Below are 16,014 nucleotides of genomic sequence, written 5' to 3'. Positions count from 1 at the left end.
ATCTTGTTGGGAAAGAAAAATGCAGATTTTCACTTTTAGCAAAGTGGGGCTGCTGCAATGCATCACATTTTGATGATACACTAAGAGCCTGTGGTATTGTTTATACAGCATAGTCCTATTTCATTTAAATTCTAAAAATAAGATTTAGAGTTCATTAAATTATTATAAAATATTTATTTTTATAGGGCTAAAAACTTAGTTGTTTAAAAACTATTTTCATTAGGAAAATGCTAGTACTTTTCACTTACCATAGTTTTTAAATTTATTAATATCTTTATGTCCCAGTTCAAAGGCTTTGGGTTCCCAAAGGTCAGTCCAGGGCTTCCCTGGTGGCGCTAGTGGTTGAGAGTCCGCCTGCCGATGCAGGGGACTCGGGTTCGTGCCCCGGTGCGGGAAGATCCCACATGCTGTGGAGCGGCTGGGCCCGTGAGCCATGGCCGCTGAGCCTGCGCGTCCGGAGCCTGTGCTCCGCAACGGGAGAGGCCACAACAGTGAGGCCCGTGTACTGCAAGAAAAAAAAAAAAAAAAAAAGTCAGTCCAATTCAAGTTTAGATTTTGCAGGACTGAAAATACCCCAAAGAATTTACATGTGGATCTCTGCTGCTACCACAACGCCCACCCCCACACACACACACATCCCTAATACCATCACCAAGACCATTATGGTTCTTGTGTCTTTTTAAAATCCACTTTCAAATGCTTCTAGGGAGGGCAAATTCAGTCCTATTTAAGTAAACCCAAATAACTTGTATCAGCACCAAGACTGCCCCAACTTGCCTATATTCTGTAATTGTGAGCATGAACTAGAACTCTTCTTTCTCAAGAGTCCAGTATTTCTAGCTAAGCAGCCTAAATTTAAACGTATTATCTTGTTTCTTTTCCACATGTTACTTTTCTTTCAATATACTAGCCTTAAAATCTCCAGGTCTTTTTTAAAAAGTTCTCTTCTCCATTATTTCCATTAATCTTTGAGTTTTTATGGATTCTACCTCTTCATTTGTCTTTTGTTGCCCTTCTTTTCACTTCTACTGCCTGCTGCTCAGCCCCTCATTACCATCATTGTATTCTAATTCTAACACATCATATATATTGCTGCTAGATTAATGTTCCTTAAGTTCCTATTGTGCTTCCCAACTCAAATTTTTTAGAAGCTGTATTTTGTATATGTAAGGCTGAACTCCTCATTGTGGCATCCATAGCCCTCTATAGTTATAGCCCTAACCATCCCTTCTAAGTCTGTCTCATTACTCCTCTGCATGTACTTTATATTATAGTCAAACTGGACTATGCACTGTTCCCCAAGTATGTGCTGTTTTTTCTCACCTCTCTGTTTTTCGTTCTGTTCCTTCTGCCTGGAATACTCTTCTTATTCATCTCTACTTACTGAAATTCTAATGTCTATTTTTCTAAGAAGGACTTTTTGGTTTCCCCTTGACTAGGTTTCCCCTTGACTAGAAGTTATCTTCTAATCTCTCTCTGTACTCCTTTAAAGAGTTCTTGTAAGCCTTGGGCGCTTACTCTACATCATATTGTTGTCATTGGCCTCACTAACTTCTTCAGGATAGGCATTGTGTCTTATTCATCTTTATATTGCCTGAAGTATCTAGTCCAGATCCTGAATAATGAATATTTTTGTATTTGTTGTGAATCAGACTGATCAAGGAAGAGGAGAAATCAAGTTGCTGTTTGTTTAGTCACCTGAGTCTAATCTCATTTTTTTAGTTATCTGAGGCTTGGAATGGGAGTAAATAGACTTGAGTTTATTTAAATCTTGAGTTTATTTAAATTTGAAATGTCATTCAACATGTTTTTTTTTTCCTAGTAACAAAGTAGAGATAATTTCCTGCTTGCTTTACAGGGAGATTTAAGAAAAATCAGATATATAAAAATGTTACTTGCTATTGAAAAGAAATTTTCTGTTTTAAAAGTTCTATAAATATACAGAATATTTATTATAAATTGAGCTAGCACATCTAGTAAAAGTTTGGAGGAGTTTGCTGAAGTTCTTTTTTTGGGCGTGCTTTGTACACTGATAACACAGTTATAGGGCAAATTCATACAGTGTTTATATTTCTTTGTAATTTGACCAACCTTACTGGCTTGAATGTGAAATGATTAGGTGCTATCCCAAATATGGATTCTCATCCCACCAACTCAGGGAATCACTACTACTGTGAACCCATTACTTACTAGAAGTGTGTTAAATCCCTTGGGTATGTTAAAATGCGCAAAGCAGTTGTGCTCATGTTGACACTTTTCATTGACTAGCACCTAGGTGCTGGGGACTATGCTATTCTTACTATAATAAATTTGTGTGTTTAATTATGTTTTTTAAGTTTATTTCATGTTTTCATTAGGCCTTGTGAAAAAGGGTAAAGAGCAAAATACACAGCGGAGCTTTTTTCTGAGAATGAAGTGTACCCTAACTAGCCGGGGAAGAACTATGAACATAAAGTCTGCAACATGGAAAGTAAGTAAAAATGATCTGTGAATGCACTTGATTTATAGATAAATTAATACATCTTGACATTTCTAATATTAAGACAGCATTAGAGGAGTTCCCTGATGGCGCTGTGGTTAAGAATCCGCCTGCCAATGCAGGGGACACGGGTTCGAGCCCTGGTCCGGGAAGATCCCACGTGCCGCGGAGTAACTACGCCCGTGTGCCACAACTACTGAGCCTGTGCTCTAGAGCCTGCGAGCTGCAACTGCTGAGCCCATGTGCCACAACTGCTGAAGCCCGCATGCCTAGAGCCCGTGCTCCACAACAAGAGAAGCCACCACAATGAGAAGCCCGCACACCGCAACAAAGAGTAGCCCCCACTCGCCACAACTAGAGAAAGCCCGTGCGCAGCAACAAAGACCCAGTGTAGCCAAAAATAAATAAATAAATAAAATTAAGATAGCATTAGAACTATGAGGGAAAAACTTACTGTTCCTTGGCATTTATAGATTTAACATCCAAACAGTGTAGTAATTCACCAATTTGAGGCATGGACTTATGTGCATTGTGATGCTACTGGCTTTGCCAACCACCCATTGTTTGAATCTTGATAGAGATTAATTTTCTATTCATTGTTGTATCATTTCTTTGCTCAGTGTTGAAACACAGTCATCAGATCAAGAAATAACCATCAAACAGTGACCAGATGAGTGAAAAATCAGCTCAGATTTGTATGAAGGCAAATTTTTTTAAACCGTAATCTTATGGTGCCTGAGGAGTAGGTCATGGGTGGTGTTGTAGGGAAAACATTTATTGATTTTCAAAAATGTAGTAATCTACTAATGACAGTAAATTTTATCAAAGCTTACTTGCTATGTCAGACTCAACTGTCTCTGCATTTTGTTTTTTACTAGCATAAATTTTTTTAAAAACTGCTTTGTTTTTCTTTATACATAGGTACTTCACTGCACAGGCCATATTCATGTATATGATACCAATAGTAACCAATCTCAATGTGGGTATAAGAAACCACCTATGACATGCTTGGTGCTGATTTGTGAACCCATTCCTCATCCGTCAAATATTGAAATTCCTTTAGACAGCAAGACTTTTCTCAGTCGTCACAGTCTGGATATGAAGTTTTCTTATTGTGATGAAAGGTAAATGAAATATAAAATATAACTTGAAATTTTTAATTAGTCCACAGAACTTTTTTTAACTATTAACTGTAATAAAGACTATGTATGCTTTCTTCCACTTAAGTTGAATACAACCATACATCCTAGAATTTAGTAAAATTAACTTTATAGATTAATTCAGCCACATTTATTGCACATTTACTATGTATCATACATACTTACTCTAGCAGGTGCTATCCAGAGATTATTAGGATGAGGTCTTTTTCCTTTAGGGGTTCTAATTTATTTAAAGAAAAAATAAATATATTTCAGAGATATACAGTGCATAATTTGAGGAAGGATTACTTCTGTTTGTGGATTAGAAAGGAAAGTCTTTGGTCATCTCCTCATCCTACATATTTTTCCTGAGCAGCTCCATCCTTGCCCATGGTTTCTATTGCTGTTTCTCAAATTTCTACTCATAATTATTTCCATTTAATTGCCAATTTGATATTTTTAGCTGGATATTCTTCTGTATTATAGACTAAATATTTCTGTACTTGACTGAAACACTCCTACCCCTAAACAACAACTTCAGAAACAGCTTTTCCTCTTTTAATGCCTATCACGATTAATATACCACTGTAGACACATGACTCCAGCAAACATTGGGAAGTCATTCTTAACTTTTCTTTTGCTTTCATTATCTACACTCAGTTGTTTCCTAAATCTTAATAGATTTACTATGTACATATACCTCCTGATCCATTCCTTCCTTCCACTCTTGCTTTCCTGCCATTGAGTTCTTCAGCTTATTATTACCTTTGGCTTGAACTGTTGCCATAGTCTCCTAACTGCATCTCTGCCAACAGATTTGTGCCCTTTTAATCTCATCCAGGTTTCCAAGAAGTGGACTTCCTCATGTGAAAATCATATCATGTCATGTGAAAATGCCTCAGTTGCTTCCCTTCATCTTCACACACAAAAAAACTTTTGTTTACAAAAAATATTATAAGAGCAGGAGATTTTTATCAAAGGAAGACATACATTTTGAAAAGCTGAAAGAAAAACAGACCTATGCAATAAATCTAAACTTCCTAGCATGGCAAGCAAAGATATTTATGATCTGGCCCCTGCTGACTTCTCCAAATTAATCAGGAGAAGGGGAAGACCCCTTCTGATGCGGCGGCCCCCAACACGCTACAGCCAGAGAACTCCACATGCACTATTGTCTTAGTGCAATGATGGTTTCCTCAACTCCAAACATGTACTTAGCTTCCAAGAGCCACCTACTGCATCTACTTGTAGAGCTTTCCTTGTTTCTTTAAAAAACTACCGTTCCTTATACATATTCTGTCATAACCTTTTTTCAGCTTTTGTAATTATTTGCTTGGTTGTCCCATTTTTTACTATAAGACTGTGTAACACAGTGGCTGAAGGCATAGGTTCTGTACCCAGACTACTAAATTCTGACTTTGCTGCCTATATCCAGATGATCTTAGACACATTACTACTTTTCTTTGAGCATCAGTTTGTTTAGAGTATAATACATGTATCTGTATTACCTTCAACTTGAACATTATGTGAGAAAACCGATTTGAAGCCCTTAGCTCTAACATGAAGTGGGTAAGAAGCCCCAGCCCTACTGGACAAGAAAATGTGACAGAGCACTGGCTTTGGAATCACATAATTCTTGATTCAGTCCTGGCTTGCAGTCCTGGTACTTATAGTGTGGCCTGGGTGTTACAACTTAACTGTTCTAAATCTCATGTCCCTTATCTGTTAAATAAGGGTCACGCTTCAAAAGGCTGTTGTAAGGAGTTTGTTGAGTGCCTAGTACGCATAGTGACCGCTTCACCACTGGGGTTAGCTTTAAGAAGAATGAAGACAGAAGAGCTAAGAAGTATTTTATGGTGTTTACTGCCTGTATTTATGTCAATGTATGATAGAACAGAGATGGCCCATCATTTTTTTAGGAATTATTTTTTATTTTTTGAACTCAGTATGAAGTATCGGGGTGGGCTGGGGAGAAAGAAAAGTGATGGAGCTACAATGAGAAAACAAGAAAGGGAGTGACATCCCCCTTCTGGTTATATTAGAAAATAAGCAAAATGGTCGTGGCAGAGGGGTAAAGGCAGCCTGCTTAGAGATCAACCAAGTAAGGTTTTGAATCTGACCAGGAGATTGTTGTTTTCTGGTTAGAGCTCTTTTTAGGAACTTCTCACAGTTATAACCCCTAAGAACCAAGATATAGAAAAAATTTTACTCAATTTTGAGAAAATCTAACATATCAAACTTCTTATATCCAAAATGTCCCACAAATGGCTATTATTTATTATACTAATTTCCACTTATAATCATTCAAACATTTGAGCATCTACTATGTTTGTGGCACGACAACTGGCACTAAAGTAGAAATGAAGTTTAATTCCCACCCCATGATACTTAGAATGAAGGAATCCTGTTCTGCACAGTTGCTTTAGATTACAGGTTTCCTAGTCCATTAAAAACACTTTTTGATTAAACTTTCTGGATCACTCCTCCCCTTTTTGGTACAAAAAGCTATGTAATTCTCTAACGTTAAATTATCTTGACCTTCCTCCCTCAAATATGAATACAGTTGACCTAGGAAAATAATGCTGTTTATATTTTGATGTTTATATTTTAGTGATAGACATACCTCAGCTCAGATTGAGAAGCACTGATTGACATCTGATTAAATCAGAGCTCCTTAACGTGATACACAAAAGCTCTCATTAATCTGATCCTCCTGCCTACTTCTCCAGCCTCACCTCCCCACTTCCCCCTGCTAACCATGTCAGAGTCTTTGTTGCCTGTACAGTGTCGACCATTTTCTCATCTCTGGATTTGCTTGTAGTGTACCTTCTTTCCGAAATGGTTTTGCTCTCTCTTTGACTCTCTTTTATACGCAACTCATAAGTCTCCTATAAGAAGCTGTCCCTCACCACCACCATTCCTTATCATGGATAGGGCTGGTTCCTCTGATTCCTGCACGATTCCCATCACTGCACTTGCCACATAATTTCATAAGTACTGTGGTAAGTGCACCAGAAAATTCACCATACTTTGCCTTTGCATTTTCACATCTAGAACAACGCCAGGCACACATGGGAATATAAAGATTTAAATAATGAAAAAAATTTAATTCCATGAGAGTTTTATTCAAACATACAACCTATATGAGACCAATTAAAATCATTTTTAAAGCATAATTTAAAGAAATAGGATTTTTGGGTTTTTGTAACAGTAGTTTCCTTTGTAATGCTGCCACCTAGTGTAGATGTGTTTAGAGATATCCCTTAGTAAAGAATTCTGGATTTTGGCTTAGTTTTGTTTAGTTTCTGTTTTTTTCAGCTATTTATCTGTTTATTTATTTTGGAATAAACTATGGCAGATCTTGCCTTAAGGTATGACAACACAAACAGTATTACTTTTATACATTTTTTAGGAGAAGGATATCTCCCCTGTGTGTTTTCTGGAGTTAGGATGCATTATATAACTTTTGCTTGTGCCTCAGTTAGAAACTCCTTTGAATCCTAAAGAGAAATCTGAGAAATCAAAGAACTTAACTCATGTTTTGCTCCCTGAAAAGGAGAGAATATTTCTGTTTAGCATGGTGCTAAGAAGACAGCTTTCTCTTTCTCATGAAATGGGCTCCATTTCAGACTGTGGTTAGAGAATGTCATAAGATCTAGTCTCTGTTCTAAAGGAACTGCCAGGGAACCAGAATGGGTAAATGGATTATTTTCCAGTTCATTTTCACTTTGATATCACAGTTTCATCTGAAATGAATTCCTATAATTTTATGTAATTTCAAAAACTAAGTACAAGAGTATCTCCCCAAACCAACAAAATATGAATTTATTTAGTTCCTACATTAAAATTTTGTAGTAGATATTGATCTCCCAAAGTGTGAAGCCTTGCCTAGAGGAACTGTTATATAAAGAATCTGATTTTGTATACACACACACAAAAAGAATCTGGTTGTATGGTAGAATAATGTTATGGGTTTAGTCTGTAATTTAAATTAAATGTCACTAACTACTTTTAAAGCTTTTTATCATTTAATTTAGCAGACCTTCATATCTATTACATTAATTAACTGTCTTATTAGCAAAAGTGTGTACAATAAAATATGATAAAAATAGGTAACAGATAAAAGGGTTAAATAGCAGGATGAACCCTTAGGGCTTAAAAAAATGCATGGTGCTGCATTTAGTAACTGTAGAGTTACTATAGATGAGATATAAGTTTATCTAAACAAAGAAGAATGCTCTTTATTTTTGAAAATTCAATTGTCCATAAGATTAAGGCATATCAGTTACTCTGGAGAAGCAAAATGTTCTTCATTATTTAGTTTCTGTCATTTTTATTCTTACTTACATTTTTTTTTTAACAGAATTACAGAATTGATGGGATATGAGCCAGAAGAACTTTTGGGCCGCTCAATTTATGAATATTATCATGCTTTGGACTCTGATCATCTGACCAAAACTCATCATGATAGTAAGTATAGACATTTTAATTATTTAACTCCTGCAATTTCTACTGTTTGGTTATATATCTAACTTTTTGGTTAAAATTAACCAGTCTTCCTAGACCACACATTTTAATAAACCACTTCATAAGTGATCTGGGTCATTAAATCTTTGTTTTGTATTTATTGTAACCAATACCAGTTAAAGCAGAATCATTTAATGATATATAAAACTACCCTGGCATTTTACAAAATCTAAAAAATATGTATCATAGAATATAGCATCATTTTCAGAATTCTTACCTAAGTATTCAGAACAGTTAGCACAAAGAACGCACTGAGAAAATAACTGTTCAGTGAAGCAATGAATGCAAATATGATCAACATCATGCACTAGTTAGTGGAAACAGGTACACTTGACGTAAGACATAATGCTCAGTTTTACTCATATGAATGTTATTTGAGGATCCCATGATAAGTAAAACTTTGGAATTTCTCAATTGCCTGTTTAATCTGTACCTAAACATGACTTCCCAGTGTGATTGGGCATGCCTGAATGTCACTGAGTTAGCATGATTAGCCTTGAACTGCAAAACGGGCCTAAGTCCACAGTCAGGGTCCCAATACTCATGATGATATCATTGTTACTGTTTATCTAGTACTTTCTCCCAAATCAATAATTAAGATTGCCTAAATTGCCAGAAGACTTCAGCATGATATCAACTGAGATTCAAATATGCTAGCACATCTATTTGAAGCATCTTTGGTTCTCTGGAAACTATAGCAGGAATTTAAGGAAATGATAGCAGTGCCACTTTGTTGAATGTTCTCTGTGGAATCAGGGTTATTCATTCTCTAATATTTCTGATACTTTCAACCTGTAAGTAGTTAAAGGAATTTTAGTCACTGCTGTCCCTCATCCCTGGCTTTCATCTTATTTAAAGTGAAGGTTGGCAGGAAAGGAGTTTATTTGGGGGATTAGAAGAATGAAATAGGTAACATTTTCAGCTATCCTGGGGTGTTTTCTCTGTCTCTCAATTTAAACAGTTAAAACTGATTCTATTAAAATAAACATTTCTCCTTTTTTCTAAAACAATGATCAACATTCAGCATCTATTCATTCGATTAAAAATTCAAAGTTATTTTCTCTACATGACTCTTTTCCTTTTCACTCCTAGTGTTTACTAAAGGACAAGTCACCACAGGACAGTACAGGATGCTTGCCAAAAGAGGTGGCTATGTCTGGGTTGAAACTCAAGCAACTGTCATATATAACACTAAGAACTCTCAACCACAGTGCATTGTATGTGTAAATTATGTTGTGAGGTAAGCTTGGAAAATAAATATTTGGGGGGAACAAGTAGTAAGTCTTTGAATACTCTCTTTTCTTTTATAGAAAGATTATAAATGTTCACTGAATTTTATTTTATTTTCACATTTCTACCTAATTATGGTTTTCAGTATTCTGACCTGAGTTTCTAGGCCAGCTATTATAGTGATTCCACTAATTACCATCAGTAGCTATTCATCCCCATCCTTTTTTATTCCCATTTTTAAAAAGACTTTGAAAAAAATACCAGATCTCCTATGGATTAGTTTGTTCTAGTCATACAGCTATCAGCATAAACTATCTCAAGGCAGCTATGTTATTTTTATAAGAAGAATTCTGGCCCTGGAATAGTTAGGTTTGTATCATACCCCTGTCCCTCATTAGCTCCATGACTTGGGGAAGTCTCCTTACTTCTCTGAATTTCATCCATTTAGGAATCCTTGCCTCAAAAGGTTAAAATGAGGATTAACTGAAATTCTACGCGAAATTACTGTAAAAGGCTGTATGTGTGACACATGGCTCGTGTGTATTCATGAACTCTTCTCTTAGATGATTGGCTTGTGAATATTATGGATATCATAAACTAATCTTTCATTTGATCTATTTCACTAAGCAATCGCCCACTTCTAGTCCATCTTCTACATTACCACCAGGCTGAGTTTTCTTGCATGGATATCTGATCATCTCATTTTCCTTAGAGTTGTTTTAAAGATCCCTTTATCACCCCCAAAATAAACCCTTGCCTACTTGCATAGCATCATTTGTCATTATTTTCTGTACTCTCATGCTTTTGTAGATTTAGCCTTCTTTCTAAAATCTGTGGCCACCTCTCTTAGGAAGACTTTCATCATTTGGTTTTTATTTTTGCCACTTCTGACACCATCCTTTAATGTTTTAAAATTAGGCAAAAGAGTTCTCTTGTGACCTTCCCATTATATAAGAATCACCCACTTGGAATGTCCTTCTTTTCCCCTATCCCAGTCTGTCTAACAGATCCTACATGAATCCAAGTTTCAGCTTACTGGCCTCTGTGACACAAACCTTCTCCATTTTAGCAACTATCACTTTGTATTTCAGTTGTTTGCACACATACTTTCACGATGGGTTTTAAACTTCCTGAGGGCAAGGGTTAGATATTTTAAATATTGTATCCTCAGTTCATTTCACATAGTAAACACTTAATGTTTGTTGATTAAAGGAGCAATAAAATTAAGCCAAACATGAAGATGGAGCTGTTGTTCATCATCTCTCTTCAACTCTATCCTGTAGGTGGTATCACCAGATCATTTTCTTACCACCAAGGAAAAAACAGTGCACCTCTTGGAAGGACCTTTGTCATTTATATATCTTTATATTCTAGGGCCATCCTTCGGTCATGCTTCATATATGTCAAAGAGTTCTTCTGTGCCAATATCCTTACACGTGGGCACAAAAGATCTGTTTATTGTCCTACATGTACTTGACTGTTACATTTCTTTGTCACCACCAATGTTCTCAAAGGAATAGCTGAAGTTTCTTAATTGAAATTAGTCAAATACTTGAATTATCTTGTATTGTGAATTTTAATAGGTCTTTATTTCATATTGGTATTTTAAACCCTGAATGTGACCAGGTAGGCATGAGAGATGTTTTAAGGCATCTTAAAATGTTCCTTTCCATAAAACAGAATTTTGAATTTTTTTGAGACAAGGCCATTTCAGAGTCCTTCTCCCCCCCACATTGTGTCAAGTGCTCATTTAAGAATTACTAATCTCTCTTTTTTGACAGTGGTATTATTCAGCACGACTTGATTTTCTCCCTTCAACAAACAGAATGTGTCCTCAAACCAGTTGAATCTTCAGACATGAAAATGACTCAGCTATTCACCAAAGTTGAATCAGAAGATACAAGTAGTCTCTTTGATAAACTTAAGAAGGAACCTGATGCTTTAACTTTGCTGGCCCCAGCTGCTGGAGACACAATCATATCTTTAGATTTTGGCAGCAATGGTGGGTCTTTAGTTATTTTGTTAATTGCCTAAACTATGTTAATTGCCTAAACTTTAACATTTTTTGTTGGTAATCATTTGGACATTGTGGTCTTTGCCCCTGTAATTTCTCAGCATTCCCGCTTTTGCACATTGTTGGAAATTGTGCTTCAAAGTGTTTTTAAGGTATTTCTTCTTTCCACTTTTAATTGTTCACTTTTAATAAGCTCTGCTATTTCTATAGCCTACTGTCATATTTTTTCACAAGTTAGCAGGTATACTGCAGTAGGCATAAGTTGCATTAAAGGATAAATAAGCAGTCATACCAGAAATCAAACATTGAAAAAGAAAACTGTAATTTCAAACTAGGTTAAATTTTAATGAATAAAAGGTATGAAAAGGTTGGAATTGAAGGGGTTTTTATGCTATATAGATTATAGAAGTTGTCAGTAGTGGATTGGAAAGAACTTAGACTTATGGTTATACCATAATATCTGCAGACTTTCGGATTAAGTAAAATTTGGTAACATTTTTGTTACTTGAGTGAACTAGATAAACCTTTTGTAAAAGGGGGCATACATTTCTGTATATGTTGAAATCTAGATAGTCTTTAAATTGACTAATTTTTTCCCCTACAGACACAGAAACTGATGAACAACAACTTGAGGAAGTTCCATTGTATAATGATGTAATGCTCCCCTCATCCAATGAGAAATTACAGAATATAAATTTGGCAATGTCTCCATTACCTGCCTCTGAAACTCCAAAGCCACTTAGAAGTAGTGCTGACCCTGCACTCAATCAGGAAGTTGCATTAAAGTTAGAACCAAATCCAGAGTCACTGGAACTTTCTTTCACCATGCCCCAGATTCAAGATCAGCCAGCTAGTCCTTCTGATGGAAGCACCAGACAAAGTTCACCTGAGGTAGGTGTCATGATAGAACAAGAAAAGTATAACTTACAGATTTTAATGTTTAGGGATATATATGTAAATTTGAACCACATGTCATAGTTTTGTTTCTATGAATTTTAGCACTTTTAAAATTACTACAAAAGCTATGCCTGACTTAGACCTCAGTCCATGTTTTAGGCTCAAAGACAGGAACATGGGAATGAGCTGCCTTAACATAAGGCAAAAGGTAAAACATATGTTGCTCCTGTGTGTATTTATATCAGTAGGACAAAAAAAGTCTTGAACTTAAGATATCCACAGAGAACAATACTGTGTGCCTATGACTGATCTAAGCCCATTCATATTACCCTTTGAGTTGGAGAATTATCCAGTGGCAAAGGGCTTATTATTAGCAAGCCTTAAAAGGGAAAGGACTCTAAGCTCTTTGCCCAATTTAGTACAATTGCCATCACTATTTTGACATTCTGGATAAGAGTAACATGAAAGTCTCACCAAGTCTTACTCAGAAAAATTACTTAGTAACTTTTTAATTCAAGTTCTGTCTTGATACTAGTTTTTCTATAAACAGAATAAAAATAGTCTTTAAGGGCTAGGCTGGGCCAAGACTGAAGGTATCATATAGGGCTCTATTTCTCAATCTAGAATGATTTGATTTCAGAGCTTCCTATGTCTAAAAACATGCTCATGAGTACGGCAGCTCAGATTTGAATATTATGACTTGATAAATGAGGCTCAAATAAGCCTAAAAAAAGCGGTATATTATTTTACATGAAATATTTACTGACTCAAACTGGCAAGCTAAAAGTAGGAGATTTGACATCTCATAGCCTTCTAGAGAATATATCCTACTCTCTGGTTGCTCAGTTTGCCTAGCACAAAAATGTTCGAGTCATTTTGTTTTTAATCCATAAAAAGTAAATCTAACAAAAATGTTAAGATGAGGGAAGCAAAAGTTTATGCTTAGAATACATAGCTATAGTTTTTTGGTTAGAATTCTTGCTGAAAACTAAACTAGTACTGCATTCATTAAGGTGAATACCAGTAAAGAACTTAAGTCTCCAGCCCTATCCTCGCCTGCCCCCCAGAGTAGCTGTGAGATTTTTAGGTAGATCACCACAATACTATCGCCTCTCAGTACACAGATTCCAGTGCATATATCATCTGGTTATTGGCCAGTTACGTACCATTTGGGAGTTGAATTATTAGGTGAGTTTTATTCTTTAGAATAAGCAGATAAATGCATCTTTTAATCTTATAAATGCTGTTATATTACATACAGTTAGAAATGGATGTATTGACAGAATTATAAGTGTAAGCTCAAAAAATCTCATTTCTCACTAGTTAGATAAGATTTGATAGAAGAGACAGACTTGGTTGTGTATTCTCTGAGGTTAGGTTTTCACATTCTAACAACTAGCAAAACATTTATGTAAGCTTCTTCAGGGAAAAGTAAATATATTAATTCTTTTTACAGCCTAACAGTCCCAGTGAATATTGTTTTGATGTGGATAGTGATATGGTCAATGAATTCAAGTTGGAATTGGTAGAGAAACTTTTTGCTGAAGACACGGAAGCAAAGAATCCATTTTCCACTCAGGTATATGAACTTGTTTATTATATATATTATTCAAAACTGGCTTTGGGTTTAACTTGTTTTTCTTTTATATGGTGTGGCCATTGTAAAAACTCATGTATTTGTTGTTTTAAAGGACACTGATTTAGACTTGGAGATGTTAGCTCCTTATATCCCAATGGATGATGACTTCCAGTTACGTTCCTTCGACCAGTTGTCACCATTGGAAAGCAGTTCTACTACTCCTCAAAGTGCGAGCACAATTACAGTATTCCAGCCGACTCAAATGCAGGAACCTCCTATAACCACCAACACAACCACAGCCACCACTGATGAATTAAAAACAGTGACAAAAGATGGTATGGAAGACATTAAAATATTGATTGCATTTCCATCTCCTCCCCACGTACCTAAAGAAACTACTTGTGCCACAACATCACCATATAGTGACACTGGAAGTCGGACAGCCTCACCAAACAGAGCAGGAAAAGGAGTCATAGAACAGACAGAAAAATCTCATCCAAGAAGCCCTAATGTGTTATCTGTCGCTTTGAGTCAAAGGTATTTATATGTAACATTAAAGTTATAGTTTGTTATTTTTGAGGAAACATGTATGATGGTAAATTATTTCTAAATGTAGCAAACTTTCTGATATATATGCTTTAAGGAACATAAAATTGACGTACAAATTCTGAACTTAAAACAAGCACTCAAAAAACCATTTCTAAATTAGCTTGTGTATTACTTTATAGTCATATCACTTATCTAAATGTAGGAGTAGAAGGGTCTTCTAATACCTCTAAAAATAAAATCCAGCCAGTAAGTTCTGTAAATGTACAAAAATTGGCCCAGTTTCTTGTAATTGCTTAAATCAGACTCATTAACTATCCTTACTTGCCTCCATAGCTTGGAGCTCTTTTTAAGCTTACCTGAAAAAAAGCCTTTCCAACTTAAGGGTATTTCCAGTTCTCCAATCCAAATTGAACTTGATGGTCTTCAGTCCTCAGTATTCAATATAGATATTTATAAGCATTTTTTAAAAATTATGTATAGTTATAAATTGCTTTTATTTTTTATTTTTATTTATAGAACACTAGCTATATCATAGGTTAAATATTTTTTAAAAGCTATAACAAGAATCTAAGCATGTGTCATGGCATTGCTTCTATGGAACTAGTTTGAGCAAACATATGGACACTATCCAAATTTTAAGTTATAATTTTTGTGTATAATTTGTAATAGGATTTGACACATTTAAAATTTAGGCTGTAGTCAGAGGATACAAGTCAGTGGAGCAGTGTGTGGAGGAGAGGAATGATTCCTCTACAGTGCCTAGACTGAGTCAGATATCAATAGCAATAGGAAAAAGCACTGCCATAGCCAGAGCTTATGGCTTTATTCTCCTGCCCTGCATCACTGCTTTGGCCTAGAATGCTAGGAGAGGCCTTTTCCCAGAGCTAGGAAAAGATCTTAGGGCTTTAGATTAACAAAGAAGTATTTAACATTATTGTTTTACTATTATCACCAACCGACTTTAGAGCTCCTCTGGGAGGTGACAGTGCCTCGGGCATTTCTGTGTTACTAATACTTAACTCAGTACCTAACATGTAGCACTTGCTTCAATAAATGGTTATTAGATGGAGAGAAGAATGAACATAGCAGTAGAATTGGCAGTGATCTGTAATTTTCAGTTACAGCTACAGAGAACCATGGGCTGTTTGGTTTTCTGAATCAGTTACAGCTACAGAGAACCATGGGCTCTTTGGTTTTCTGAATAACTACGTACTTGTCAAAACCAAAGTCCAACAAATATCTAGTCATTTTAGCAATTTTTTTTACATTAGTTCCAATATAGTATGTACTAAACACTTTATGAACTTAACCATTCAGAACTATATGGAGGCTTTTTCTTTACTACCTCTGTAGGTAATCTGCAAAATCAAAGTGCTACGGTAAACCAGACAATTTGCAGCTTTTAGAGCAAAGATTAAAAATAAACCATTAAAAGTACTACTACTAAGATGATATTTACATGATAGACTGAGTTACACTTAATAAAGGTAACATTTATATAAAAATTTAAAAATCTGCCTGTCTATATATTGACGGTTTCATAGAATTTTTTAAAAATACAAAACAAGACTACATGTAGGAGAGCCGTTAGAGTAGTACA

At 35.6% G+C, this 16,014-nt stretch overlaps 1 protein-coding gene across 2 annotated transcripts in view; it reads left to right on the top strand.

Annotated features, from left to right (window-relative positions):
- Nucleotides 1–16,014, top strand: part of HIF1A (hypoxia inducible factor 1 subunit alpha) — a 42,077-nt gene that overhangs the window by 22,632 nt on the left and 3,431 nt on the right. For both annotated transcript variants that reach the window (XM_065870856.1, XM_065870857.1), the window contains exons 5-12: nucleotides 2,358–2,470; nucleotides 3,401–3,603; nucleotides 7,982–8,088; nucleotides 9,238–9,385; nucleotides 11,157–11,377; nucleotides 11,994–12,280; nucleotides 13,743–13,865; nucleotides 13,978–14,402. In XM_065870856.1, the coding sequence (XP_065726928.1) occupies nucleotides 2,358–2,470; nucleotides 3,401–3,603; nucleotides 7,982–8,088; nucleotides 9,238–9,385; nucleotides 11,157–11,377; nucleotides 11,994–12,280; nucleotides 13,743–13,865; nucleotides 13,978–14,402 (1,627 nt within the window). The remainder of the gene's footprint in view (nucleotides 1–2,357; nucleotides 2,471–3,400; nucleotides 3,604–7,981; nucleotides 8,089–9,237; nucleotides 9,386–11,156; nucleotides 11,378–11,993; nucleotides 12,281–13,742; nucleotides 13,866–13,977; nucleotides 14,403–16,014) is intronic.

The sequence above is a fragment of the Phocoena phocoena genome, chromosome 2 (genome assembly GCF_963924675.1).
Source record: "Phocoena phocoena chromosome 2, mPhoPho1.1, whole genome shotgun sequence".
NCBI lineage: Eukaryota > Metazoa > Chordata > Mammalia > Artiodactyla > Phocoenidae > Phocoena > Phocoena phocoena.
This window is presented reverse-complemented; position numbering and strand designations above follow the sequence as displayed.